The sequence below is a fragment of the Hoplias malabaricus genome, chromosome 1 (genome assembly GCF_029633855.1).
Source record: "Hoplias malabaricus isolate fHopMal1 chromosome 1, fHopMal1.hap1, whole genome shotgun sequence".
NCBI classification, from domain to species: domain Eukaryota; kingdom Metazoa; phylum Chordata; class Actinopteri; order Characiformes; family Erythrinidae; genus Hoplias; species Hoplias malabaricus.
The window spans coordinates 21,523,381-21,549,294 of NC_089800.1; the positions used below are offsets into that span (position 1 = coordinate 21,523,381).

At 39.7% G+C, this 25,914-nt stretch overlaps 2 protein-coding genes across 2 annotated transcripts in view; one reads left to right on the forward strand and one right to left on the reverse strand.

Moving 5' to 3' along the window:
• Positions 1 to 5,858: 5,858 nt before the first annotated feature.
• On the reverse strand, positions 5,859 to 25,288 carry erp44 (endoplasmic reticulum protein 44). Its single transcript, XM_066645269.1, has 11 exons — positions 25,129 to 25,288; positions 17,988 to 18,060; positions 17,136 to 17,175; positions 16,127 to 16,242; positions 14,254 to 14,438; positions 13,928 to 14,043; positions 12,889 to 13,063; positions 11,632 to 11,743; positions 10,392 to 10,533; positions 9,244 to 9,346; positions 5,859 to 6,733 (listed from the first exon to the last, which is right to left on the reverse strand). Exons 1-11 carry the CDS (start codon positions 25,183 to 25,185, stop codon positions 6,629 to 6,631), a joined length of 1,224 nt encoding a protein of 407 aa, XP_066501366.1. The 5' UTR covers positions 25,186 to 25,288; the 3' UTR covers positions 5,859 to 6,628.
• The window catches only part of invs (inversin), a 45,601-nt gene continuing 43,845 nt past the window's right edge, over positions 24,159 to 25,914 (forward strand). Inside the window, exon 1 of the mRNA XM_066645045.1 lies at positions 24,159 to 24,203. The gene's annotated coding sequence lies outside the window, so the exon portion shown is untranslated. The remainder of the gene's footprint in view (positions 24,204 to 25,914) is intronic.

The window sequence follows — 25,914 nt, forward strand, 5'->3', positions numbered from 1 at the left end:
TTACACATTTGACGTTATTTTGAGACTAATCTCTCTCCATATGTAACAGTGTTATTGGTGTTCAGAAGATGGCTGGTGTATTTTGGATACACGTTTCTTTGAAGGAGCTCTGTGTGTGTTTAATGATCTGTATGAGATCTGTATTCAATTGTTGAAGATACTAATGACACATTGATGTGATCACCTTAGGTCCTTGTTTCAGAATAGATTTTTCACATATGCTTTTGAACCAAGTTCTCTGAAGTATGAAGATAGAATGATTTTTGTCAATCAACAACAACAACAACACAGATCTGTTGAATCAGAAGCTCCATACTTGTTTAAGCTCATGTAGCGTCCTTAAAGCTTTGACAACAGGCCACTGAGAAGGCAAATCTAATACGGAAATCAATTCACTGTGGGGCCTCCTTGAGCACAAACAAGATTTAAATGTTATTTGATCAAAGTCCTGTAGGACTGCTGGAGAAGCTGAACAATAACCTTTTGTGCTTTTATCGATTCTCATTTTAAGCCTCTGACTACTGAGAATATATTTTTTGCTTAGTGCACAACACACTGCTTGGCTCCAGTCCTTATTTCTCACTTTGCAAAACTAGAGTTTCTGGCTTTGTCACTAATAAAGATGTAACAATAGCAAAATATACATTTTTAACTGTCGATAGAGCTGATAATGCTCCAGATCCCGTGAATAATCTGCACAATTATGACTTCATATGGAAGCCAAAAACATTAAAACATGTTTAATAAATCTTGTAATAAACTTTTTTATTCAAATGCAGATGACTCCCCAGCTTTCACTTTTGAATCGACAATCCACCTACGGTTTTTCTTAATACAGTTAAAATGTACTGAATCCATCTTAATTTGCAGAAGTGAAGTAATATTTTGGAATTTGAATCTAGGATTGTTATTGATTTTTATGTTCAGTTCTATTTTATTTAAACTTTTTTTGTTCACAATTAGTGTTGCTATAAAACAGCATTAAACATTTCTGGATCCTAGCTCTAAGTAAACGCTGCTAAGGCAACAGTGACAAGAAAAATCTCCCTCAGAAATGAAGCATCCTCAAGGAAGCAGGAGTCAAACAAAGCCATTTTCCCTTTAGGCTCCTTTTATAATACTAAAAAAATACTAAAAAAAAAAAGAAGCTTATTATTATTTCCCACTGTTATATGTTTACCGTCATTATGTATAACACGACTGTTGACATTGGCAAGATGTTTTGGATGGTATTGACATTGCGGCCCGATTCCTTTTAAAACCACTTTAATGAAACCATTCTTTAGAATGAAAATTTTCACAAAGAAACTCACAGATTGCCTTTGTTTACATGTCAAACTGATTTATGCAGATGGTTGAAATTGGTGGAATTCCCCTTGAATTGAAATGTAACTGTGAAAATCTAACATTGCTCTGAAAATATCAAAAGCAAGCAGTGTTATGATGGCAATATAGGTCATGGACGATGAAACCTGGTCTATAATGAAAGCAGGAGGTGTTTATTTTGACACATGTAAAGCAGCAGATGACCCCCGGCCGGAGTGCTTGTGTTTGTCTTTCTGTCAGGGGGGAATGGGGGTATTTTTGGGGGAGAGCCCCAGAGAGACACAAGGCCTGGACTGAGCTACACAAGCCAGCCCCCTACGCCTTCCTCCTAACACATACACCGGACTTCCCCCTGCACTACTGCGAGTGTGCAATACTGCATGAGATAACACGTGTACGTGGGTGTGTGTGTGTGTGTGTGTGTGAGAGAGAGAGAGAGAGAAAGACTGTCTGGAAGAGGGAAAGTCCCACAGCCAAAACCCTGGACCAGGTCTCCTCCGTGTCCCAGACACCACACACTTTCCACTTTCACACGTCTCTCAGCCCATGGCGTACATGTGACATCATCCCCATGTTGTGATGTCATGGGTTTCTGGTGTGGGTGGGATGAAGTCAAGAAACATCCCAGAGGCCATTCATTTAAACGCCCACTTCTCGTGATTTCCACTTTCCTCAAAGTCGCCGCCGGATGTGAATATTACAAGAAAGTGAAAAAAAGAGAAGAAAAATCCAAATTGTTCCTCAGTTGTGACTCTTCAAGTGCTGGGTAAAGCATGAGTCACTGTTTCCAAGACGACTTCCTGTTACCTACACTTGCTCTTTAACCTAATGAGAGTAGTAAGAAAGCACCCATACATTTATGGGTTAATAAACATGACTTGGAATTATTAATAATACAATACAGGAGTTGTTGGGAATTAGAAGCCAGTGCTTATAAAATACTCTATATCACCTAAAGTTAATATGTAGTTCTCAGCCAACATTTCTTCTAAAATGAAGGGTATTGTCTTTGTCAGTGACGTGTTTTTCGCCCCTGACGTCACCAGCGCGCCATTATGGCAGTATAGTCTCAAAGAGAACACTGAAGAACATTATTTTATACTCGGGCAGCAGTGAGAGCACTAAAACAGGACAAGTGTGAGCAAAGTGAGAGGATTCCACACCAAAACAAGTTCAGCCAAGACACCAGGGGCTGTTAATTGAATAAAGTTTATTTATTTTTATTACAATATTGCTCCGTGACTTGCACTGCCACCTCCGACCTAGGACTGAGATATTATAGACCATTTTGTGTAGGGTATAAATGTGTTTACCTGCGAAATGTTTCCAAACTATAAATCCCCGGAACACCACGACATCCTGGGCGCAGGGTTTGTTTACATTTCCCCTGAAGGAGTGTGTCCGCAGAGGTGAGCTGCTGTAATCGAAGCAAATCTGTCTCGTCAGACTTTGAAATATTACCACCTTTGAATTTATAGCACTGATTTTTTTTTTGCACTGAAATTATTCATTCATTATCTGTAACTGCTTATCCAATTCAGGGTCACGGTGGGTCCAGAGTCTCCCTGGAATCATTGGGCGCAAGGCGGGAATACACCCTGGAGGGGGTGTCAGTCCTTCACAGGGCAACACACACACACATTCACTCACACCTACGGACACTTTTTTTTTGAGTCGCCAATCCACCTACCTTTGGACTGTGGGAGGAAACTGCAGCACTCGGAGAAAACCCACGTGGACACGGGGAGAACACACCAACTCCTCACAGACAGTCACCCGGAGCGGGAATCGAACCCACAACTTCCAGGTCCCTGGAGCTGTGTGGCTGCGCCACCGTGCCGCCCTGAAATTATTCATCTGAATATAATTTGCTCTTGAACAGAACTTGTGAATTTTCAAGAACACGTTTTCAGTTATTATTAAAGGTTAATATATTCAGATAAAAAAATTCAAGCTCAAAAAAATTCAAACACTATGTTTTGAAGTTCGGTAGACGACATTCAGACACCAAAATACGAGTTAATACGAGAAAATTCAGTCACATCTGGGACACCAAGGATGAGGAATCGATTCATTTGGATTTTCTCTTTCACCTTAAATGCTGCACTAGTTGCATTCTGTCGCCGCTAGATGGCGAAATACGAACACAACTTCTACACCGTGGAAAAACTACACGTTTAGCTTCCTTCCGCGGATATTATCTCTTTATTTTCAAAGTGTCTCCAAAATCTGAAAGACTCACTAAAGACACAATATAACAGACTATTGATGTCCTGAAGATGAAGAAATGTTACTGTGGAGATGTTTTTCCATAAAAAGACTGTCTTTTTAAACGTATTTATATAAAATACGATATTGTGTCTCTTAATGAAAAAAAAAAAAACCTCAACGTTCAGCAGAGTATTAAAGTAAACCAGAAAATATTCCAGTTTTGTATATTAACTCCTTACAGCCCTAAGGATGAAGCAGAAATTAACAAATGATTTTAGAGGATTTAAAAAATCCCCTTGCTCTGTGAAGGACTGGCGCCCCCTCCAGGGTGTGTTCCTGCATTGCACCCAGTGATTCCGGGTAGGCTCCGGACCCATCGCCGCCCTGAACTGGACAAGGCTTACAGACAATAAATGAATAATAATATTCCCTAATGGTAACGTATGTAATTATTTTTTCATTGGGGGGCTTAGTAATGTGTTCTTCCACACAACACAATCTTATTTTTTCACTGGTAAAAGGAAATGTGCGAAAAGGAAATGCTCAGTGTTTAATAGTTTTAGGACAGCCTTGGCCACCGTTGACTCCCAAAATGGCGCGAAAACTAACTTTTCGTCCGTGTGATATCACATGGCAATGAACGTTTAAAGGCTTAGTTCACAACTGTAATAAAAACACTTTTTATAAAATTCAGTTTCCTCTCCATGTGCTGCTCTGCAGTTGGTTTGCGCTGGAAACCGCTCTAATGTGTTTACGAAGCCCCAGTGTCTGTACATGGGTTAAAAAAACAGTGTCTCAGTCTCATGCTTGGCTTTCTCTCTCTCACACTCTTTGAATTTGTCTTTAGGCAACCGAGAGACTCCAAACTCTGAAAAGCATGAACCGAGATGAGGATTTTGCTCTATTCTTGCTTCATACGCAAGTAATATTGACATATTTTCTTATCACTTGTGGAACTGTCTCCAAACTTGGGAGACGGCTAACTGCATTAGCGAGAGTGCTACAAAACTAAACCACAAATTACAAATGAGTTTCTGTGGGACTTCAAACAGTGAATAAAACTTATTGACAAATTATACTTCAGCCGCATACAATCAATCAGTTTTCCCTCAAACACACTGTTCCACCTCAAAAGACGCTTAGTCTCCGAGTGTAAACAAGCAGAGAGTGGCCACAATAGTAGATGTTACCTTTAATGAGTTTGTGCCTCCTGTTCTACAGCAACAGCATCTGCTCTTATTGGAATTTCTGTCAAGATCTGATTGTATTCAGCCACAAGAGGGCAGATACACTCTCATAAAAAGGTACTCTACAGGTACATTATTGTTCACTAAAAGTACAAAGTGTGAAGGTCCAGCAGTGGTGTTAAAGTTCAGTTGTGTTCTAAAGATTACATACACTTCTCCAGAAAGAGAGGGGGATATCTGTAATCTTTCTTTATAGAACTGTGTAGAATAAAAGTCCTGGAGATGAAATGGGGCATATGAAATGAACACATCTTTAAAATCAAGCAATAATAGAATAAGTTCACTATTTTATAATTACGTTCTCTAACTAAAGATACGGAATATGTTCCCTTGCATGTACCACTACAATGAGAGGTTTTCTGAGTGTACTGAAGTTTATGATTACTGTGGCTCTCGAACATCTTTATCTTAAAGGCAGTGGTAATCCATCACTCAACAGAATGCAGATTCACTGCTCCATAGCCCAATTATTAGTTAATAATAATAATAATAATAATAATTTGTAAAGTGTTTGTGTGACGTATGATTGTAATTAAACATTCTACCATTCTCCTGCTCTTTTGTCATTTTTGGTAACTGCTGTGAAGTATTAAAAATAATTGTCATTTTATTCAAAATAGTGATAATAATAGTAATAATACAAATGAAGTATTATGCTGTGTTCACTAAAATCTTTAAATCTTCTAAAGGAAAATTCACATCAACTGTTGAATACAATATTAATTACAGGGACAAATCGATGCACATGCTTTTGCGGCTCATTTTCCTTTTTTCCAATGACTTCATATTTAGGTTGTGTTTTCTTGAGTTAAATAACAGTTTAATGCCAGGTAACAGTTACCATAAAATGACAAGAGTGGGAGAATGTGTGTTATTTTGAATTACAATTATACATTACACACAAAATGCTTTAAAAGTTGTTTGATTGCCTATTACACACGGTACAGGTAATTATTCTATAAAAAAATAAGAAATCAATATGACCAGTGATGCTAAACTTTGGATAAAGTATTGTTTCCAAAGCAAAATTTAAAGAAAATATGCATTAAAAAAAAAAAAAAAAAAAAAAATACACCAACACCATAAAGTCTTGTAAAATGTTATTTTTTTTCTTTAATTTACCTCTCTTTTTTCCATTCCCCTTCATAGATGACTGATTTACAAATATCCCAACTATTTTAAACCCCGCCCCCGGACCACTCATCCTTGTGGAATGGGCTGATATGAGACTGTCAAGTCTGGATCGTAACAAGCGAAGACTTTAAATGAGTCTGGAACCCCACAGTACATAAGAATACAGACTAATAAACACACACACACACACACAAAGGTGCACACACACACACACACACTCTGTCACTCATGCTCGCTCACTTTCACACACTACTGAGGGCTGAAGTTAGGGACCACAGGTTGAGCACAGAGTCATCTGGAAGCTAAATTTCCCATGATTCCATTGGCCCACACTTGAGATCCAAACTGGTTTGAGCGTGTTGACTCCAACAGGGAGGACCCTCAAAAGTTTCTGTATTTTTCTTCCTACAAAAAAAGCAGACAAAAACCTAGGGGTCCAAGGAGAAAAAAAATTCCATACTTAATTTAGACAAGACTGACCCACAGAGCACATACATATTTACAAGCTCCAAAAATAAAAGTAAAAACAAGCTTCCTTTCTTTCTTTCCCCCTTCTCATCAAGAAAAAAACTTCCAAAATTCTCCTTCTCTTTTTTTATCCAAAATAAAAGTTATGAAAATAGAGGTGGTGCAGCGGCGATGGCGCTGGCTGCGTGGGTTCTGGGCTGGGTGACGATACGGTGTTGCTGCTGCTGTGTCTTGGGTGGAGGTCACAGTTCGTCTCGGTCCCTGAGGATAGTGTAGCGTGTCTCGCTGGGGGCCAGTTTCTGGAAGGAGCTCTCTGGAGGACTGCTGGCCACCTCTCTGTTCTCATCCTGCCGACAGAAGAACACACACCACCTAAATACTTACAATAGCTACAATGACTTTACAAGCTTTAGAGCTTGGTCCAACACAAGCAAATATTAAAGCAGCATCTACTCAAAACACAAACAAAACCCATCTTCTAAGGCCCCATGTCCAAACGTTTGTAGACAAACTGTATTCAGCTGCTTTAAGGTGCACCAGATGTGGACAGAAGTTGCTCTGGATGCTCAAAAGCAGCCCATGTTCACTGTGCGCAATGCCAAGTGTGGACTAGAGGGGTATAAATCCCCTGAGCACTGGGCTGTGAAATACTGGAACTACTTTCTCTGAAACCATGGGTCTTCGTCCATTAATGTCGGGTTGAGACGAACCACGTTAGCACTTATCAAACTTAAACAACACTTCATCTACAATCTCCTCTTTGACTTTGGCTAAAAATCCTTCCCAAAAAAATCCACTTTCACAGGCATTTAGAGCTTTGAGAATTCAGCTGGTCTTAAATAGGCCAAGGTCTCAACAGCTCTCAGAATCAGTGTTTTGAGGACTCTCCATTCTAAACATATTCTGCAGATGTCAGTGGATCCAGCTCTGGCATTTCATTCCCGTATTAGTCCTAATTAAATGAAGCCTGCTTCACTTCGCCTAGGCTTTAACAGAAGGATGTGCTGAGCTTCGGTTTGACGTCTGGACTTGTCAAATAGCTTTCTTTGATCGCGCCAAACAGACGCAAATGACTGCAAAATATCATCTAAAGGGGTCCAGGTGCTACAGATAGTGGCTGTAATCCTTTGATGACAGTTCAATTGAGGCAGCTATCTAATACAGTCAGAAATTTGTTGTAGAAAGGAAAATGAGATTTATGCTTTAATGCATGAAAGGTCAGTCTATTTTGTAATTAGTAACCCTTAGATGTGGCCGTTATTGCTGATGATGAAAGCATGCTGTAATTTTTATATATTTGTTTTTTTTCCTCACTCATAGCTTAAGAAAAGTTCTATAGAACACGCAGATCTAAACATTTCAGTCTGTGCTACATCTGGGTTTGTAGGTAAATTAAGTAAGAATGTAATTTATTTTTGGTTTGCACAATTTTAGCCAATTATCCAACTGTGATCAAAAACAGATTATCAGAAGTACAGACTTCCGTTGGAAATCGAACGATAAACAAATAATTTATCGAATTATCAAATGAACATTCACATAGCTACTTAATAAATATGGTAATTATATCATTTAAATAGTACAGTACTTCTGAGGGTAACTGAATAATTCATTGATAAAATGGTCTGCCTCAGTGACCGTACTGATCACAATAATTTTTTAATACTTAAAATGGGGAAATAAATGTATTATTATATATTGTACATATTATTACAAAGTAACTCAGCTGTTGATAATTCTCTAACGCCGGGATCAGGGATATTTTTGTTTTTTTATGATGTTCACTGTGTGTTCTCCCCGTGTCCGCGTGGGTTTCCTCCGGGTGCTCCGGTTTCCTCCCACAGTCCAAAAACACACGTTGCAGGTGGATTGGCGACTCGAAAATGTCCGTAGGTGTGAGTGTGTGAGTGAATGTGTCTGTGTTGCCCTGTGAAGGACTGGCGTCCCCTCCAGGGTGTATTCCCGCCTTGCGCCCAATGATTCCAGGTAGGCTCTGGACCCCCCGCGACCCTAAATTGGATAAGCGGTTACAGATAATGGATGGATGGATGATGTTCACTGTGTCAGATTAGAGCTATAAACTTGTGCGGAGTCTCGGTCGGGAAACTGTGGACCACTATTTGTTCGCGTCGTTGCGTGAGTTCAGATGTTGTCGGGAGGGGGGGCTATAAACTGTGGATCACGGCAACAGAAGCACTGTGTGATGTTGGGGTTTTGTTCTGAAAAGAAGAAGTAAAAGCAATAGTGGGGGGTTCCTGGGTGTTACAGAGAGGACGGTGTGGGCTGTCTCCTACAAAGAGAACCTGGGGGAAATGTGTTACACGTCCAGAGCATTTCCTCAGTTTGGTTCTTTCACTGACAGCTGCAGCAGAGCCTCCCTCTCTCTCTTCTCCGTGTTTACAGATGTGCTCCGGACAGCGTTCTGTCTCCTATTGGTCATTGTAAGGAACATGGCGTAGGAAACGTCAGACCGGGCCAAAAGACCCAAACAACTCTAACACGCTCCACTTTTCCTCTGTGTCGTGCTACACGAGCGCTCCTCGTCCCTGATGCTCTGATTTGGTTCAGAGGCTGGGAATTTGTTGGATACGACACATTGGTGACAAAACTGGGCTGAATTTGTGTAGTCTGTTCCCCGTATAAGTCTCTTAAGTAAAGTGCTCTGAGTAGAAAATTACTAGGTTTAGTGGTCGTTCATTAATCGAGGACAGTGTCGTAGATGTGCCCCCTATATCGCTGCTCTCAATTTAAATCTATTCCGTATCAGTAGATACTCAGGTTTCAACAATATTATCAGTATTGCAAAATAAAGTGTTGTGGTGTCTCTACTCTCCCACATCCCCTCCGAGCCTCTGACCTGTCCTGGAGTGCTGTCTGTGGGATCAGGACCGTGGTGGAACTCTCTGTGCAGCTTTCCAGAGTGAAGGTCCAGCACAAACTGCCTTAGTTTTCCAGGAACCCTGAAAACAGGCCGACACAGAAACACACACACAGTCAGGTCTTTGTCTGCGATTCAGTCCTTTAGATGAGCAAACAGACAAAAATAAAAGTAAACTGGATGAGCTGCTTTATTGATTAAATAAGTGATGGGGTAAGAGCTGGGGAAAGCTCGGCCATCTCCAGAACCATGCATCTCTAACGGGATAATGACATTGTCTGTCTTGCCGCAGACGCCATGCTAACCCCAACTCCTGGCCAATCAGCAGCATCAAAGCCTGGAAAGAGGTGGACTGATAAAGCTGTGATTGGATAATGGAATACAGAAGGCAGCGATTGGTAAATCAAACGCGACGTGGTCTGAATTATGATGCTTTCCAGAGCAGAACTGCCTTTAAAACATAAACGCAACGAAAATAACACAAATATCAAATATATCGCCAAATTTGATCTTGTATTTTGTTCCATTGTGTACCACGTATTCAATAAGCACCTTTTAAGTTGTGTGAAATCTTCATGATTAATTAATGAAATGATTCAAAATGATCTAAGATCCCATGACATAATAAGTTTGCTCTGAATTTGTCGCAATGATTTTCAGAGTGAAATATACAGAGAACATAGTGGGGGACATTTGTCCAAAAACATTAAATGTGAAACAGCAAAAATACATTCCTATATATGTATAATTTAGCAAAATAATCAAAGTGTGCACTGAAATGAAAAGAAAATGTGCATGCTTAAGTTAGTTAACCATAGAGGATGTGTTAAAGTACACAGTGTAGTACAATCCTCCATTTCAGTCAGGTACAGCTAAATTAATTGAAGAAACGGGCCACATTATAAGGCCTAGAGCACTGGGAGAGTGTGTATATACATATGCGATGGTTTGAGGGTGAGGACATAAATAGTGATAATTGGTAGGTGTCTGGTACAGCCGATAACCTGCAAGGAAAATGGGGAGGGGCTATAATTATAAGACTCATATATATATCTTTATGGGAAACACTGCCTCATGCATATGCGGGGACACAGGCATAGTTACATGTGAAGAGGAGAGGTACTTACGAGAGGTCGCTGAAGTCTGGGAAGACGTACATGTGGCGGAAACTATCAATAGCAATGACAGGGCAGTCGGCAGGAGTTTTCTGGATGTGCAAAAGTGGATGCCGGAACTTATCGCAATCAGCGTGCAAGAAATTTATAGAGCCTAAGAGAGAGAAAACACACCCCTCGTAGTTAGAGAATTTATTTGTATTATCACCATGTAAAAGCACTCTACTAAAATGTGATGCTCTGGAACACTGTACCCTATGCCAAAGATCATCCAGAGCAGTGCTTCTTAAATTAATACTCTGTAGGTCGCCAATAAAACAAATATTGTGAGAGGATTTTATGTCTGAATGCATTAAACAGGTCTTTTCAGTAATATATTTAACATTTAAATCTATGTATTCAGCAGGGTAGAGATGCACAACTGAGCGTTTTGTCACTGTTCCTGCAAAACACAGAAATATTCTTTATGTTCCACTATTTTTAAAGGAAAAAGAACTGAAAGTTTGAGTTGGTGAAAACATGGAACGGTGGCTCCAGAAAAACGTTGAGGTGCATCTGTTTCTACACAAGCATCTGTGGATATGAGCGTGCATCCAACCGAGGAGAATGTGAAAAAACCTGAACGTCTGGGGGTCGCGGGACGTTTTTCTTCCCCTAGTCTAGAGTGGTATAAAGCACTCAACAGCAGCTCCCACATTTCCCTTGTGGCAGGAGCTTACAGTTGCTCTTTAAAAAAAATTAACTTAATTTCTACTGAAATTAGACAAACTGAACCTCATTATGAAAGAGAAAACGAGTGTGTTTTAATCTGAGAGTTATACAGTATACACCTCACCGCTGCCACCAATCAAATCATTCTATATTGTGTGTGTATTCTATTACTATAAAATAAGGATGAAGCTTCATTTCCTGCTGCATGCTCAGAGATCTTCTTCCAAATGCATTTTGGACTGAATATTTCTGTCAGCCTTTCAGATCTTTGAAGGTGAGGTGTGTGTATCAAATACAAACTGCATTCAGAAATAGCATTCTTAATGTAATTCTAATGTAGAGGTGAAAACACGAGAAACACACGTTCTACATCAAGTGTAAAGTGTTAACAGATTTAAATATTAAAGAGTATTAACCTGACAAGCTCTACCTGCTGTTTAAGCCATGTGTGTTTACCCCACTCTCTGTGCCCATGGTTTGACCTTTACAACCTCTGACCCCTGTGTGTACCCTGCCCTCCAGGCCTGCTGTGTCTACACACCTTTCTCGCCGATCAGCTGGCGAGCCACCTCGTGTTGGAACTTCTCCAGACTCTCAGTGTCGTCCTTCTGATGGAAGAGAATTAGGAATGGAATGCCCTCTTCTGTCAGCTCCTACAAACAAATGCGCACACATCGGTATTTGCAGCTAAGGTTATACAGAGTATAACTACACTCAGTCCCTTTTATCCACTTTGTACTTCTATAGATTCAGAATGTAGTCCATCTGTTACTGTGCAAACTTTGTCCCCCCCCCCCCTGTTCTTCAGCGCTCAGGACCCCCACAGGGCAGGGGTGATGTGGTGGATCATTCTCAACGCTGCAGTGACACTGACCTTGTGGTGGTGGTGTGTTAGCGCATGTAGCACGTGATTTTAAACCCTGTTGTTGCACAGTTTGTAACTAATAATCATCCAATAGTACTTCATCAGTGGCTGGATATTTTTGGTCGGTGGACTATTCTCAGTGCAGCAGTGACACTGAGGGGTATAAAAACTCCAGCAGCACTGCTGTGTCTGATCCACTCGCACCAGCACAACACACACTAACACACCACCACCACGTCAGTGTCACTGCAGCGCTGAGAATGACACACCTGCTCTGTGGGCTGACCATGGAAGTGTCTGTTTGTGTGTAAATACATACTTGTAGTTGCTAAACAGGATTTATTTACAAAGGTTATTAAAAGCAGTGCTGAATCCAAGAAAATGTGGCAACTCTAAAGTAAGTCATGTATTAGAGATGCAAATAACTGCTATAAGCCATGAATCTGAAGGTGGAGATTCAACATAATTCCTTCTGGATCATGTATTGGCCTATTAACTAGATTTTACGACAAACACAAAGTCATGGCCAGGTTTTATTAGTTGCTGAGACAGATTTTAAAACTTGATGAAACACAGATAATTGATTTTATTATTGTTTTTAAAACAAACAAAGTGAAAAAATGAAAACACAATGCAATAACGCACAGAATCCTGGTCCTCTAAATGATAAGTGGGGTTTAGAGATTTACAACTCTACAACATACCCACGGGTGACAGCACACACACACACACAGTGTGGGAAAAGTACACTAACAAAAAAAGGCCCCTTTCTCATGCTAATGCCTGAAGCTCTGTACTCAAAGACAGCTAACACCAGAAACAAGAAAAGTTTCACAGCAGAAAGAGAGGAAACAAAAATACAGTAACAGTAAAAAGAAAAACGTTTAGTGAGGAAACAATTAGGAAGAAAAATAAATAGGTAATAGATTGTACCTCTCCATTCTCAAAGGTAATCTCTCGGACGAGGGGCACACATTTGTCCTGCGCCCAGGCGTAGATTAGGTCAAAGTTTGTGAGAGAACCCAGGTAGACCATATCAGGAGCACTCTCTCCAATCGGCTTATAGATAACGTTGTCTCCACTGAACCGCTCAGGCTTAGACACCTCACTGAAAGAGAAGGTAACGGGTTAACAATGAACACTAATAATAACTAACATCTAGGGGACATTTCTATACAAACAAACAACAAAATCCTCCTAATGTTCTCCTGGACAATGAGGTTACGTTCACACAGCTTAGATTCAGTCTATTTCTTCACGTGACACAGATGTGGAGTTTGTGAAATCCAATCCATATCTGATCTGTGGCAATGCGACTGTGTGTGAATGGCCAGATCGATTTATGTGACTTTATACATCACTCCATGGCCGTTGAGTATGATCTTGGGGCTAGAGTCCCAAGTATTTTCCTTTTAATTTGAAGTGTTTGGGACATGGAAACAGACTTGACAAGCATTTTCATTTTGTAAAAAAAATATTAGGAAAAGAAAAACCTGTGAAACTCCTAATCCAAGATCCTATTAATCATTTAAAATAAACCAAAAATGAGAGTAGTTCTTTATCAGTTTATATTGCTTGTGTCAGTATAAAAGCTGCTTAAATGTGGATCATTGAAATGTTAAACTCATTTTGCGAGACCCGGCAAATCTGTGCTTGAAAGAAACATCAGTTTAGGTTTCAATATTCTTACAGTCATTCATTTATACTCTGTTTTTAAACAAAGAGCTCATTCGGAACAAAAAACATGGAGATTCTATGATACAGTGCTGCAGTAAAACACCAGTCTGGTCCCATTTCTTCAGCTTTGTGTGAAACAGATGGACACTTCCTTACAGTTTATTTGCAGAATTTAACATATTAGAAAACGTAAATGCAAAATACAGCTTGTGCAAATGTTTTCTGAACGTTCTATTAATATCCAACAGTCTGAATCATACCTCACGTTTCAAGAAGAAAATCATTCGCCTCTTACCCAAACGCTGCCATGAAAACACAGTCATCTCGCAGGATGTTTGCTACTTTTTCATAAGTATGGTAGTTGTCTGACGTCTTCTGCTCAAAGTACCCTATAATGGTTCGTTTAGACCTCTGAGAATGGAAGAGAGAGAAGAAAGATTAAGTACCTGTGTGGGATCAGGTTAATTATCCTACTCCTCAGCGGCCACATGTCACTCAGAGCAGCAAACAGCTGGTGAGAAGTGGGCTTCACAGGAACGTAAATACAGTGTGACCATGCGGCTCCTCCAGTGCACGTCTATGAAAAGGCAGCTCTGTGTGTGTGTGTGTGTGTGTACTCACATCTAAATTCTTGACTTCCTCAAGGCTCTGAATCTCTGAGATTGGATCCACTTTTTGTTGCCGGATGAAGTCAGCAATGGCACTCACCGACCTCTGACCTCTGTACTCCCGCTTCATCATCATCCCATTCCTAAAGAGCTTCAGAGTGGGGTACTTACTGATCCTGTAGCGCTGTGCTATATCAGCTACAGAGAAACAGACAAACAGGGGTTTAACTCATTACTCAAACCTCAGTTCCACTACGGACGCATCAAAGTCTTCACCAACTAAACCTTTCATCAGAAAAGTATTAATATCTCTTTTAGTTTCCTTTCAGACTGAGAATAACAGCGATCAATAGGTGATAAATATTGATGACTGGGGCTGGGTCTCCTTCATTCATGTATTTATTTGGAGACACATCATTAATGCCGTAGCTCAGGGGCGCACAACCTACCGCATGCAGCTCTTTTCGCCTTTCATTCACAGTGGGTCCATGACCATCTGAGCCCAAGGACACAACAACAGTAACAATAACAAAACAGTGTTTTTAATTCGACAGTTACATGTTTCATTCAGCTAAATTTGGCTTGTAAAAGTTTACAGTTCAACACCAACAAAAGTCACTGTCTCTGTCTTAGCTGCTACACAGTAGTGTTTTAGTAACAAAGGCTTATCCGTGTTCTGTTTTTACTCTTTTTTTTAACTGTGGGTTGGTGGCACTCGTTTGAACTCTTCTGTTCTGGTGTGGTTTCTTTTTACGGGACGTTGGTTATTTCTCAGTCAAAAGTGAATAATTACAGCGCAACATTCAGATGTGACCTACAGCTGGGATTCGTGTTAGAGCATCATCTGTGCCACATCCTTTCACACCAAACACAAACAGGTTCTTATTAAAATCAACAGCTTAGGAACCCAACGCAGTTAATCCACCAACAGAATTTGATTCTTTAGTTTTAAAATTAAGCAAACATCCAACTGTTCCACTTTTCAGTTTAATAAATGAGTGTATTCATTCATTCATTCATTCATTCATTCAAGTGAAAGCTCATTTTCATGTCCACTGCACCACACAGACAAGCCTTTGCATGGGCATGTGTCGCTGAGAGATGCTCCACAGCAGTGTTTGTGAAGTGGGTTAGGAAATGGCAAGTTGAAGTGGCAAATCAACCCTACATCCTTTACTGCCGTACAGACTCGTGGCAGATAGAGTACTGACCCGTTTGGGAAATTGGCTGCAGGAGAAATGGAAGGGATTGTAAAATTATTTTGTACAAATTGTTGGGGGAAAAAAATAAAATAAAAACCAGGAAACTGCTTTCTCTTTGTTCAGTTGTGAATATGTAAGACATTTCTGAGCAAGTGTGGAATTGCTTGATTCTTCATCTTAGGATGAATGGGGAGAGAGAGAGAGAGAGAGAGAGAGAGAGAGAGAGAGAGAGAGAATGAAAAGAGAAAATGAGATGGGGTGAGGGGAGAGAGATGAAAGCACACCCCATACTGGGGGTTAAATACTGCAAAGCTCATCGGGTGGAATCTAGCTCTCTGTCGCCCGCTCTCTCCCCCTCTCCAACACACACACACACACACACACACACACACACACACACACACACACACACACACACACACACACACACACACACACACACACACACACACACACACACACACACACACACACACACACACACACACACACACACACACACACACACACACACACACACACACACACACAGTAGGGAATCTTTGAGCTGCCTTTACTTCAGAGAAGATGCAGTTTAGTCATTAAACCATCAAACACTTTACAGGTCATCAATAATTCTATTTAATTTATCTGAAAGGCTAAGCTGGTGTGTGCGTGTGTGTGTGTGTGTGTGTGTGTACTCACTATGTTGGTCACAGTCCACCCGAGCAAACACCACCTGTGATGCGTCTGGATACTCCTCCCTCACCACATTAGAAGCTTCTTCAAAGATAGGGTGCAGCATCTGACTAAACCGACACCTAAAGACAGACACACACACACACACACACACACACACACAAGAATAAAAAGTAGATCAAGAGAAACATGCACATGAACACTGCATGCCACACTTAACATTTACACACACAGCTCTAACACAAAACCCATCAGAACCTAAACCTGACCATACCTTGTTCCCAAGCCATTTTTAATCTTCCCCAATGAACACTAACGTAATGTAAAGTCAGTATGACACTGTCAGTATCTGTTAGAGCTGTGAGACTAATACAGATAATAAATTAATGGAAGCTTACCGCCATCCATCATCTTTGTATAACTGCATTCTTACAATTTAAAATGTAAAATTCTGTCATTGTACATTATACAATCAAATGTGTCATCTGCGTTTAACACACCTGTGGCAGTGAACACACATACACACACTAACACACACACTAGTGCACCAGAAGCAGTGAACACACATTAAGTGTTAGGTGAATTGCTCAAGGGCATCTCAGTCTTAGACTGAAGGAGGTGGTCAGTGCCTCTTCACTCGCACCGCCCCCAGTTTTCCTCCCGGTTGTGGGAATCGAACCAATGAAATTCCAGCCCTAAGCCCTCTTCTCTAAACACTGGCCCACAGCTTGCCCCTATTTCAATCAGCGGAGAGATTGTTTAGCCTCAAATAGTGCGGCTTGTGTGTGGTAAGTTTAAATGTATTTATTCCTTTAAAAACACAAATGTCTTTTTGATTTAAAATGAGTGAATCTGATTTTCTGATTCAGCTGCAGCTTGTGAATGAAACCTCATTTCATTTGAAAAACAATTATACACACAATCAAATGGCTTTTTAAACCTGGTCTCCACAGCACAGAAGGAAAAACACAGAGACACAAACTCATATTTTCATACAATTCTGGGCTGTACTTACCAGTCTGCATAGAAGTTGACTAAAGCCACCCCAGCATTATCTGTGTAAGAACACGGTACACTTGAGTTAAAATGACAAAGCGGAACCACACCCCACACGAGTAAAAACCACAGCATCACATCGATATATGTCCAAATGTTGTGAGTGAAATGTAGTCATTTTTCATACGTTATGTAGTGCTGCGCGATATGAGCACAAATCAATCTCGTGATTAATTGCACATTTTACCACGATTCTGATTAATGAACGATTCTGATTTGTATTCGGAAAATCAAAGTTAATTGACGAGGCTTGTGCTGTAAGTATGCTCCAGTGTTAAAGCTGGTATAGTTTTTCTAATGTTGCTGGGAGCTTATTCCTTTTAAACACAGTTTATATTTTGGTGTTTGATTGTGCTTTGGTTGCTTTTACATTCTCAGCGTTTACATTTGACTTCTTTTTGTTCGGTGTCGTCTTCATTATAGTCAAACACGGCACGTCCAAACCACAGACGCTGTGTTTATCTTTGGTTCGAGCTTGAGTTGCTCAGTTGGCCTCAGCGTTTAGGTTCTCCTCCATGTGGCAGATAGGGGGCAGAATCACGTGACTACAGCTTGGTAGCGTGGTTTAAAAGGGATAGTACATGAACACACAGTGGGGACATAACAGAATAAAAATAATTGATACAGACAAGATTATGTCAATCAGAAGTTCTGAATGTCGATTTCGATTAATTTTCGATTAATAGTCCAGCACTAACATTGTTACCAAACAATCTGATTTTCACTACAACGGCAGTTACGTCAAGGTGAGATCATTTTGCATCGTGTGTATTTTGTAACATTGTGTGTGTTTAAAACCCTGTCAACTTACTAAGTATGTCGTCGATGTTCCCTGCATCCAGACTGGTAATCTCTCCCCGCACTGGAGTGTACAGTCCGGTTACCTGTCAAGCACAGCCCAAACACAGGAAATGACATCATCAAAAGATTTCTGAAGAAGCACAAGTTACATTCTGACTCACAACTCAGGACGAACATGTGCTTTACCTTCCCTGTGATTATGACACCTCACTGCAGCACTCCTACTTTGTTCCTTAGAGGTTACTAAGCCAAGGATAACTTCCTGTTTGATTATGAAATCAAAGACTTTTCACTCCGGCACTTGGCACAGCAGCTCCAGAAAGTCCAAATTCATCTCATGCTTCTTTCTAAAGATTAAATAAGGTTCTCATTTGGGTTCACAGCTGGCTTCCTGTAGAGTCCAGTATTAAACTCTAAACTCTTCTGTTAACCTTTAAAGCTTTACACAGTCTGTCTCCTACACACCTCTCTGATCTTATTTCTTCATATTGTCTCTCTCTGTGTCTTACATCTTCTAATTCTGGATTCTTACTGTGCCTTCTTTTACACTTTCTACTCTGGGAGGTAGATCTTTCAGCGTCTCTGCCCCCAAACTCTGGAACTCCTTTGTAACTGTTCGACTCTCTCTCTCTTCTGTCGCTGCTCAAATATGCTTTCTTTTCTTCTTTGTGTCTTTAGAATATTTCCCCCCCACCTGTAAAGTGTTGATTGTAAAGTGTCCTTGGGTTTAATTGCGCTATAAAAGTTGAACTAATTATTATTAAATTAAAGTATTAATAGGGGGTGTCCACAACATTTTGTACACTGTATTTAAACACACGATCACAGCCTCACTCACTGACCCATCAATGGCCGAAAATCAGCGCTACAGACTTACGTTACACCACATGGAAAGGTCCCATTATAACCCATGGATTTAACAATAATATTTAGCTCATAATGCCTGTTAGAGTTTATTAATCTAAAATTACATTTCCTGACAACTTATAATAACGTCCTGGAAAATTACCATGCCCCCCACTTTTACCACCATCACAGACTGACAGACTTCTGCAATAACCAGCCCATGATAACAGAGTAAATCAATAAAGCAGCTAGAGGCTAAACTCACAATTATCATCTCTGGATCTGCACTGATTGCTTACTGGTGATCCCCGACCGGACTCCATTTCAGACTTTACAAATGATTAAGGTATAAGATGAGGTCAGAGTATGTAAGGTATTAGTAATGAGTAAAGCAGAAGTGTAAAGTGCAGAAACATGATCCTGTATCTCACTCAGCCTTCATCCAACAGCATATACTCCTTAAAAGGCTCAGCTCTCAGAACATCTCCTTATCTATCCTTATTTAAAAATGAGTTAGAAGTAGTAACTGCTGTCCACATTTAAAAACACACCATTCACTCCTCGGTCCAAAACCAAGCTGCAAACACAGCCCTTATTCAGTTCACTGTTTATTTGTGATGTCACAAAAAACAGTCAGTTTACCTACATCAATCTACTCTTCACAAAATGGTCATAAAAAGGGAGTCTGTCTGATTTTGTTAATGTACCTATAGCCTACATATTATAGAAATGGACCAAACACCATAAGAAAATTGTAGCCCGTTTAATTTTTTCTCACACGTTGCTCACTGGAAAAAGCAGAGGTATTTGGTTAATGTACACTTAGTAAAATATAGGTAATACGCAATTCAAAAACAAGATATTTAATTATGTTTTAATTTGGTGAATGTTATAACTGTACAAACAGGAAGAATCATTCTTTAGATTTTGCCTTGCTTTTGTTGTCATTTATTAATAACACGATTACAGATTACACTGTAAGATAAAAGCTCACTAAATGTCAATGGTATACTAAGGATCTCTTTAATAAATAACTCCCTGAAAACCAACAAATGAGTTAAAAAGATAAAAATCATGTTCACGTGAAAGCAGCAGCTCTGGGAGAGGAATCCTGGTGAGTGACGTGAACACAATTCACCTGAACCACTGCACAGAGGCTGAGGGACGACAATAAGAATTCCTAATAAAGTCCCACAGGTCTCAATACTAAGGTCACTTTTGTTCTCTCTGCACACTGCAAAAACAAAAGGACCTGTTTAAAACATTCCTGCTTAAAACTACACAAAGTGTACGCAATATTCTGTAGAACATTATATTCCTTTGCCTCATCATTTGGCAGAATTCATCCGCATTCTCATAATCACAATAACTAGCAAACGATAAATGCATTATACAACCTTTGGAAATCCTTGTAGAGTCAAGTTATCCTGATTACTAGTTCAGTCTGAGATTAACTCTTACTTTAACTGTACTGTACAAAACTATTAAACCTTTATTCATCCAAGATTTTTTTTTACATTTTTATGAGAAGAAACCAAATTTAGTTAAAGCACCCACAAGGCAAGCAACCATGCTAACTTTATTTAGCTTCTTGCCTTCATTTCTGTCACCTGAATAATCCGTTCTGTAGGCTGTAATTATAAGTTAAAAACATTACCACACTCATTGAAATGTAATAAACTATTTGGCCTCTTATTGCAATGTTTTATATTGCGATATATATTGATATTGAATTATTGCCCGGTCCTATTCTGCCACAATGCCAGCATCTAGTATTTGTTTGTTAATGCTTTTCCAAATTTTTAACAGTGCACCACAGTAAAAGTGTATGTGGTGTCAGTGGCTTCCTTATTTAAAGAGGTTGTGTGTTAAATTCGCCTGAGATTCAAACGCTGTGTGTGTGGGTTTTATGAGACAGCAAAAACAACAATTTTCTTAGGGATAGGTCTAAATTTACTTAAGGACTGGATGCTTATGTTCAGAAAACAGAGGACAGCTGCTAAACCTCAACATTAAACCAGAGCTTTTTACTCTAACACCTGATTATGTTACTAACACTGGGAGTAAAAGCAAGAGTTTGGAACAAATTAAATAAAACATAGTTTTACATTTATCCTAAAAGAGTCTGATCAGTCAAAGCCTTGTGTGTGTCCAAAGCTGAAGTGTGTCACCTAATGTCAACCACACAAACAACAAGTCTATTTGAGAAAAACTAACCTTGACAAGTAAGTGTGATCCTTGTGAAAACCAGTCGTGAACTGTGAATACAAACTCACAGATCAACTTCAAGATGATTCAGATGAAAATTGTACAGATCACACCCTTGAAGCCTAGTCTTTGGCAGAGCATCATTCAACAAATCCATCTATGAACTACCAGAGAGTGGGCATGCGGACCCTGTAAGAAAAGGCCCACCGAAAAGGATCTAAACCATCAGAAATAAACAGATTCTAACACACACACACACACACACAGTCTGTGAGCCATATGGCCAGCCCAGCCATAGTGTTGGCAGCCAGTGAACAGCACTGCTTAAATTCATCAGCTAATCTCACAGTGCGTTCAACCCTCCCACAGTCACCAAAAACATAACACAGCTACATATGAGCTGATCCCTGTCCAAATCCACAATCCACACAACACAGCACACTGCCACAGCCAGTCCACCCTGGATATTCACACAATACGAGCCACAAAGAGAGACTGAGGTGCAGAAACCCAGAGTTTGGCAGCAATCACTTTGAACGTTCTGCCTCCTGTAAAAAAGGGTTCAGTGTGTAACTACAAATACACACAAGACCTGAGGGTGCGAGAGGGGCCGGCAGGAATGAAGATCACAAAGATATGCAAAAGTAAAAGCTCAAATAGCATCCAGGGAGGGTGGCGTCCTCTCGTTCCACTGAATGACCTACTGCCCTAAGGGGACACACACATCTGACACGTTGAAACATTATAAACTCTTTGTACTCCTCCACAACCAACTGTTTTTTATTTACTTTTCAAAATTATTTAATTTTCAAAATAATTTTTATTATATCTTTAATTCATTTTAAATATTAGATCAGCTCTTTTTGGAGAAGCTGTATGAATATGGACCAGTCACAAATAATAGCTATGCGTGGCTTCAAACGTCAAAAACAATAGTGATGCAGTGAGAGAAACTTTCACCTTTGTCAACAACCGATGAAAATGTAGAGAACAGAAATGGGCAGGGAGAGATTCCACAGGTATCAGCATTTATACACGCAAACAAGCACTCCCCAGAGGTTAGTGTTTATCTAATTCTAGCTGCCATCGTCAATCTGAGAGGTAGAGTTTGTGTTAATAAGAGACAGACGTGTGTTTGGGAATGCTGTTTACCAAATACAGCATGAAATACAGTTTTAGACTGTGTTTTTTTCCCTTAATCTTCGGTTGTACAGTGTCAGTGGATATGTGAAAGGTGTTTTAAGTGTAACATTATTATTATTACAGTGACATTTTAACACAGTGACTGTGGACTAAGTTGCAGTTTCAACAGAAAAGAGAAGCAAACTTTGTTTTCCACCCTCAAAAAGGTGAACACTCTCCCAACTCGGAGCATTTTTCTGTCTCATGAATAAATGTATGTTTGCTTTGATCTTACTGAACTTAATTGTTTAACAGCATCTCAGCAGACTGACAATGGGCTAATCCAGCAGTATTCAGATTTGAAACACTCACTGAAGTACTCATACAAGTCACCCTGGAGGACTCCACTCTCAGAGAGATGCAGTCATATAACAGAAAGTTTTAAATACTTCATAGCAAAAGGCAGCATTCCTGTGTTTGCTGCTTTTGTAAGCTACTATTAGAGTTTTCTGCATTAAGGACAATTTGTAATGATATGTAACAGATTCATAAACATTATTTAACAAAGCAAAGTGTAATCTACATTTATGATGGTATATCCCAGGTAGGACTGGACGATAATTCAATATCAATATATATCACGATATAAAATGATATGATTTTTAAACATGTTTTCAATATTTCAACACACATTATTTACAGCGTCTGTCACTGACTGACAGTCATTAGAGGGCGTTGTCATCAGTTCAGCACTCATTTTAAAATTTAGTTTAAAGATATTAATATTGACAAGACGAGAAAGGTTTATGTTTGAGGGTGATGTCATGTTTCTTGTTTGTTCTGGGCATTTCTTCTGTGGCTTTTATACTGTTCATATCGATATTGGAATCATATTGTATCAACTGAAATGCAGATATATATCATGATATAAATTTTGGCCGTATCGTCCAGCTCTAATCCCAGGTATAATGGCTATATTCATAGTTCTTGATAACGATCTCTAAGCTCCAGGGCAGGGCTCTCGGGTCCAGCATTAAACAGAAGATAATAATAAGTATAATTATGCGATCAGGCTTTGTTCTCCTTTTGAGAAAAAAATTACTGTAAATGCCACACACACACTTTAAAAAAAAACTGACATTCAGTACATAACTTTATGGCAGTCACAACTCTCAAAAATCCTCACAGGCCATCACATCCTCATAAAGTCTCTCAGAAACTCACACTAGTGGGCAATTTCACATATTCACATCCCAATCAACCCACATAAATGTGATTTCACAAGATTGTGGAGTGAAACAAAACAAAAAAAAACCCACAGGAAACCCATGCAGACATGAGGAGAACACACTACAGTGACCCACACCTAGGATTGGACCTATGAGCCCAGGACCGAGGTGTGTGTGGTTGTGTGGCACTGCCTAATTCAATATTATAATAACGTTATCTATGATAAACTATCAGATTGTTATCATGATGTTGTTAAATATTTGAGATACTTAAATGTCTACTGTTTGTATCAACTCTGAATACAGCAGCTACACATCCACACACATCACTACATATTAACACACAGAATTCATAACCTCTTACTTTCCATGTTATGCTCTAAATAAGTTGTAATAAGTCAACATGTTTATTCGCTCAAATCTAAATCTTTAAAAGTTCCATTAAGGCCCATGATGAGTTTACTTCGTGCTGCAAATAAGTTCCGGGTTGTCAGCCAATAGGATTCGGCCACAACAGAGAACTCCTCCAATCAGCTTGCTCGCTGCGGCCACGGAATGCATCCCAAAATAACCCCGTATAAACTTGTGTTATAACAAACAGTGCATTAAAAACAGCATAGAACTGTAAATGCAGAAACATGAAATACCACACAAACACAGACAGAAGAGACTTGGGCAAACATTCCGACTGAATGTGCGCTGAATGAAAGTTCCTTGTGCGTGTTTCTGTCGGTGTTAAAATGAATGTAACTCCACCAAATGCCGACACTTAGTAGCGCTCAGATTGAGCAAATCATCCCGGGAACCGTCTAAAATTGAAGGTACCTTTGCTGTAGTTAAAGCCCAATTTTCTGTTTTGAATTATCTACTTGCTGCAGTCTTGTGTTAAGCCATGGGCAGGTTACGTGTTACTAAACTCCATCCTCGGAAATGGCTTCGGCTTCGCAACTTAAGCAAACATTACCCTGTTATTTTCCACAGAAACCCCAGGGTTTGAGAAAGACTGAGCTTTCTTCACTTTAAACCAGTATAAACCAGTCGCTTAGCAAGTTAGCAAGCCGGCTAGCGAGCTCATTTTACGACTCTTTGAGAAACTTATATGAAGTTTACTTATGTAAAGATCACACAAGTCGAATAAGTGGCACAGGGATCTAGCTCGGTTTGTTTTTGGCTGTAAATGCCTTGGTCTAGCCTAATGACAAAGCTGAAGTCGGCTTCTTATTTGAGTTCTTGCTCCGGCGCCAGAATGGATGTATCTGCTGCATCATTTAAGGTGGAACTGAAAGTTCTAATAAAAAGGCCAAGATGATTCTGGAACCCGAGAAATTCTATGTAGCACACGAGAGAGTCAACGTATGTCGCTAAGCTATAAATACAGCTTCAGTTTATATTAAATCACTATTGTACCGCACCAAGCCTTTAGGTCCATCTCAGGCCTTATCTCAAACGCCTACCGACTCTCTAGGTAGTGCACTTAAGTGAGATGTGAGACTTGGAGTTCTTCTCCCCGATAGTGCCCTAACCGTTAAATAAGGAATCGTATCGCTTACAGTTGGCTTTATACCATATATATAATATTATCTGGGTGGACAAGCTGATCAACCAAGACAAATGTAGTGCACTTAATAGTGACTATGTGGCCATTGGGACTCAGCCCACCGTTCAACGCTCGCTAGCATGACTTTCTACAGCATAAGACACTACACTAAATACAAAGTGCACAATGCTGTAATGCTGATCACTTACCAGGAGTAAGGTAAAGTAGTGGAGTTCGTGGGCGGGCATAAATGAAGTTAATTTCATCGTATAGTGGAGCTGATTGAGGTTATGATGTTTCTGAATGTTCCCAGTCTCTCGACACCACCTCCTCTCCTCTGCTGCAAGAATACGGCCGACTTCGGCACAGAGAGTGAACTTCAGCTATACGAATGGAATCATGGGAAGTGTAGTTTGTTAAACTGGTTTCCCCGTTCGAGGGTTCAAGATTAAAGCTACAATTCACAGAGAACCTTGAATCACGCATCTTCCACGGCATTTGTAGTGTTTTTAAAGGGAAGTCTGACCATAATTCTGCTAAGATTTTTAAGCCTCATTTTGTTTCAGCATGCGTGATAACTACTAATTTACATATTTGTACTTTTGTGAGTGCTTGTACTTCTATTCAAGTTGTTTTGGGAAGGCACATTTACTTGAGTATGAATTTAACTTTCCTCATCTAAATATGTGTAAAACAGGTAAATATAATATACTCTGAAACAAATCCCTCTGTTTTTAGATTTTTCTTGGGTATCTGACATTCAGTCAAGAGTGCGGCATTAAATGTTTTTGGAAGGTCTTTATGATTTACCTCCCATGCCAACATATAACACAATGGCATGGGACAACATATACTACAGGAAATTTGCCTTTTAATAATTCTTTTTCAAATTTAAAAATATTTTATACGTGCTTACTGCATAATATATTGATAGAACTGCACATGTACACTGTTAAGAATTAATAATACGTGTATTAGTCAGGGTTCCTTTAAAC